The sequence below is a fragment of the Alosa alosa genome, chromosome 13 (genome assembly GCF_017589495.1).
Source record: "Alosa alosa isolate M-15738 ecotype Scorff River chromosome 13, AALO_Geno_1.1, whole genome shotgun sequence".
NCBI lineage: Eukaryota > Metazoa > Chordata > Actinopteri > Clupeiformes > Clupeidae > Alosa > Alosa alosa.
This window is the reverse complement of record NC_063201.1, coordinates 1,761,611-1,766,872: the sequence shown is the minus strand read 5'-3', so window position 1 is coordinate 1,766,872 and position 5,262 is coordinate 1,761,611. Positions and strand designations below refer to the sequence as shown.

The window sequence follows — 5,262 nt, the reverse complement described above, 5'->3', positions numbered from 1 at the left end:
GTAACAATTAGCCTACGTTTAAAGGTAGCCTCCTGCTTTTTCAGAAGGGGCGGCAGTCAGGCTACTGACAGAGCGATGTACAGTGGCAGAGCGACGCACAGTGGCTGAAAATGGTACTAAAGCTTCACGCAGCTTCACGCCTCGTAATGCGTGACTGAAGTGGCCATTTGAAAGCGATGCCCACTGTATAAGACAGTTTAACATTCTCTGAAAGCATCCAGTGTGAAATTTAACATTCCATATTACTACAGCTTGTTAGATTACAGTATATAGGAGAGGATAGCCATTGTCTAAAAGCATCCAGTGTGAAAGTATCCAGTGTAAAAGCATCTTCCGGTGTGAAAACAAACATTCCATATTACTACAGTTCCTTAACTGATTACCGTATGAGAGTTTTAAGAATCGTTAACCTAAGTGTTTAGTATCCCTGCAACAACACTACCTTACTCATCTATCCCACTGCCGAGATCCACAAAACCAACCATTGTCTGTTTGTGTGAGTCGTACTGCACTTGTCTCCTTATGGACATGCCATCCAAAACCAGACACACTTGACCATACCGAACAGGGTCTTCGTTTTTCCGTCTCTGTAACATATCTAGAAGCGATGTGTTTAACCCAGGCTTGGCATCCACAGTCTGCAACCATCTGTTACAGGTAAAGCAATAAACAACAGAATACATATTGACATATCAGTTTCATCTATTTCTGACATGTGAAATTGTAGAAAATATTATATTTACTTTAGAAGAGTGTGAGGATGTGGAAGAGGTATCTTCATGGTTTCCTTCAGATAAATGTAGGCTTTAGGTCCATGTAAATGCAAGGTTAAAGCAAATTCTTGTTGAGCAGGAGTGAAGGCACGGTCATGCCTGAACAGTTCAACTGGAAGGTCTGGAAGGTTCAGTGAAATATTTCTAGTTTCACAGAGACATATTTCAGATTGATTTAGAGACAACTTGTTCAGATGCATTTTTTTCTACAACCAATTGAAAAATATCTCTCAGGTAGGTAATCAAGAAAAATAATGAAACAGCAATCAAAATGGGTGAGATGAGACATACTACTACAAAATTATACATGCAACATGCAAAGAGAGGGAGTCAACCAACCAAAGTAGAAATCCAGCTTTTGCTCCAGTTCCTCTGTTAACATCTTGTTCTTTTTTAAATCCTCCAACAAGGAGCTCACTGTCTTCTTTTGTCTCCTTTCCCTGTCCTTCGCATTTCTCAAGTCCCGTCGTAACTTCTCCACGTTCTTTTGATACACAATCAACTTCTCTTTTGCTTTCACTGGGTCAAGGGCATACTGATGATCCTGAAAAATATTTCGCAACTAAGTAACTTCAATCCTGTCTCCTAACTTTTAAAAATGTCACTGTTACACATCCACCAAGCATCCAATGGGGATAAATCACTTCACTTACAGAGATTAACTGATGAATGAGGTCTGGTCCTACAAATCCCCTGACAGGCGTGTTGGACCATGGCTGTGGAGACTCAGTTGCCTTGTTTGACGTTCTGTTTAACCTTGATGAACTAGGCTGCTACAGAAAAGGGAAATTGTTTGAACTTACAGGAACATGTAATCAATTACAGAATGTTGTGATTAAAACAAATGCTGTAACAAACTTTTGAAAGACGATCAGGAAACTTAAAAATGGATGGGATCGCTCCTTGTCGTAACCGGACAGTCTGTCCACTCTTGTCAAAATCTTCAGGCCGAAAATGACAGCTGCACAGTACAGTGCGGTCTTTTGGCTCAAACCCCTCTCTCCTGAGTGCTATTGCCCATGACTGACGTCTCTGTTTATCCTTTGGGAATCTACAAACAAAACAAATTCAACAGTCCATAGCATTTTTGTACTTCAAGGGACATAACCACGTGAGAGCAGAGTGAAGGGCTGTTCACCAGGGAGGACGATAACAATAACTATATCGATAACAACACCAATATTGTTCCTCAACGATATCGTTCATCATATTGTTAGCACTATAGTTTATGTGTGAACGTCGTCACTCACGACAACAATTTTTTTTTTTTAAATAGTTATCGTTCTTGGTGTGAACGACCCTAACATTACTTCACAAACTAACACTGACACAAACTTTAGGCAATTCTTCACCATCTTGCAATCATATTATATTCATCGTTGGTTTTCTTCAACTTACATTAAAATAACTTAACGTTACCTAGCTCCATTTCTTTCATAGGTCAACGTTAACTTCGTGGTCTTCACCATGAACAGCAAGTACGAAATGCTTGTCGAGCAAAATTACTTCACAAACTACAATGGCACAAGTGTGTGGACAAATTTCCAACATCTCACTATCATATTACATTAATATAAATACATTCTGTTCATTGTTGGTTTCGTAACTGGCAAAAACAACTTACACTAGCGTGGGTAGCAACTAGCATGGATGAACTTACATGCGGTCGTCGACAAAGGACTGAACCTAGAGATATAATTTCGTAAGCAGAAATATACTTTCGTAACATTCAATATCATAAAACACATCCTCACCTGTGAAATGTTATCCCTTGCTGTTTTTTTTTTTTTTTTCATTTCTTTCGTTCGAACATCCATATGAAGCACAAAAGTCCGGCATCTTCAGAGCTGATTCCAATGCGGGAAAACTAATTTGGCGCTTCAGATCCCCGCTCCAAGATGGCGGCGGTGTTGACGTATGCTTCGAAGCCCAAGGCGACATCTAGTCAGTATATATATCTATGGGCGGGACTGTGCAGCTCTATTGCCACTCTCAGAAAACTTCCGGTTTCTGAACTGGTTGCAGTTCCTCCTGTGGTTCCACATGAGGGTGCTCATCCACGAGTGATAGATAGATATACTTTATTGATCCCTAGGGGAAATTCAAGGTCACAGTAGCAGACAAAGAGGAAAAAACGCACGCACATCCCGATCTAATCCTGGGTGCTGGACAAAACACTTACGATGAGTTTTGCACATGACTTACGATGAGTTTTGCACAGTTTTGCACAATTTTGCACAGACTATTTGTATGACCTCGAGCTGGTGATTTGTGATATGGGATTTGTGTATACTTGCTTATTCTATGGACAGCTACTATAAGTGAATATGAGTTTAATGCCGACATGCCAATTTGCACATTTTGACAATGGATGCCAATTTGCACTATTTTGCACAATTTTGCACAGTCTGTTTTGACATCTGACCGTTGTGTATCCTGTGGACAGAGAATGAGGTCATGTTTTTTGTAGTTGTTGGACTCCTGTAATTTTTGTATATAGTGTATGTAGGTGTTTTTGGAAAATGTAGATATGTGTATGGATGTATGTATGCACCACATTACTGAACATGTATTGGCTATTGCTGTGATTGGATAATTACTTGCCTGTGTAACACCACTGTGTGATCATGTGATCACTTAATTGTACATATATGGGTGTCTTTGGATTGTTGACTCACGTCTGATGAAGGGCTTGAGTGGGCCCGAAACGTCACGGTAATTAAACTATAACTTGGGAGCATATACTGGTGTTGCGGACTTTTTTCCCCCTCTCTCTCACAGTAGCAGACAACACACACACACATTCAATAACAGCAGAAATAGTAATTAAAATTATTCCACTGCTTGGTTGAATTTCCCATTGTCCTACGTAATTTAGAACGACCATTAACAATATGTTATTTGCACACCTATGAAGAAGATCCATTTTGTTGGCCGTATCACACTTGTATATTAAGTGAGAGTGCAGAATGCTTAAAGGTCTATGGAGCTGTACCCCTCAAAATCCACTTTTCTCGGGATATAATTTTTTTTCAAGTCATTTGAATTTTGTATTCGAAAGGGGAGGCAAAGAAAATACACTTGGTTGAGTATTATATTTTTAAAGTCACTTAATTGTTCTAAAAAGCCTTTCAAACGTGTCAATGACGTCATCATTAGCACAATGCTAGCGTGTTATGGGCAACAACGACCCAACCTGTAAGAATACAAAAGGACATAAGTACTCGTTCATTCAACTTTTGACCTATAACCCATGTTGAAGTTATACAAACTACAATCAAATCTGAGATTTGTCAACGACAATCAGGTGAAAGAGACAAATTTAGCCGTCTAGCTCCATTGACTCCCATTCATTCTGCACTCATGGCGATCGCCCCCAGTGGAAATCTGGTGGAACTGCAACCAAAATTCGGTACAATGGGACTTAATACGGAGTGGCCAGGCTCTTCATAGACGGGCTCTGATATCATTTGATTCTCTTTGGAACTGAAATATCAACAACCTTCAAGTTGCAACCACTTCACAATCAGCATCAATATCAGTAGGCCTATCACATGATTCACTATTTTGTACGTAGACTCAGAGGACTGTTAGGGGCAGGCTATATATTATCAAGTAGGCCTATAGCAGGGTTGCCAACTTTGGGTATTTGGCTGGAGTGAGATTTTGTGAAGTCATAGTGCGTGTGCGTTAAATTTTTCCCTAAACCTAATTTTAAAAATGTCTGTCCCCTGACTTTTTTGCTATGTACAGTATAATCCCTGATTTATGTTTTAACCTAATAGAATGGAAAAGTTTCTTCAAAATGTACAATTAAATTATTGATTGCACTTGAAAACAAGACCAGTGTTTTAACCCCGTGGCATGACAGGATTATGAGCCACTGGGCCCCTGGGCACAGACATGAAAAGGGACCCCCTGCCCACCGGAAAAAGGTAGTAGCTCAGTAGAAAAAAATGAAAAATAACCCCTTAAATGATGACTTCTGGTGAGTTTTGTGGAAAGAAATGGACAGATTGAGACTTATCACTCACCATTGTGGTTGGTGGATTCCAAAGTCTACCAGCCACTAGAGATACAGTATGAATATTTAATGAAAAATCAGGACCAAAATGATCATGGTTATTCGTATTATTGCAACTTTTTTTCTAAACCTACCATCAATAACCCATGGGATAGTGAGAAACGTAATTTCGATCTCTTTGTATGTCTGGAACATGTGAAGAAATTGACAATAAAGCTGACTTTGACTTTGACTTTGACAATGACAGAAAGAAATGACAGAAGGAAGAATTGGCCTTCCCTTCATGCCCCATAGCAACAAATCTAAAGGCAGGGGTGTAGTGGGCGCTGTGTGTGTGTGTGCAGGGGTGTAGTGGGCGCTGTGTGTGTGTGTGCAGGGGTGTAGTGGGCGCTGTGTGTGTGTGTGCAGGGGTGTAGTGGGCGCTGTGTGTGTGTGTGCAGGGGTGTAGTGGGCGCTGTGTGTGTG

General features: G+C 40.2%; 1 protein-coding gene across 1 annotated transcript; it reads right to left on the bottom strand.

The window, feature by feature from the left end:
• Positions 1-362: 362 nt before the first annotated feature.
• LOC125305679 (THAP domain-containing protein 2-like) lies at positions 363-2,744 on the bottom strand. The gene is given in 6 exon segments (XM_048260586.1): positions 363-648; positions 744-894; positions 1,113-1,335; positions 1,596-1,824; positions 2,528-2,565; positions 2,568-2,744. Coding segments are annotated over 6 exon segments (993 nt in total). The 5' UTR covers positions 2,715-2,744; the 3' UTR covers positions 363-443.
• Between the last annotated feature and the right edge of the window lie 2,518 nt (positions 2,745-5,262).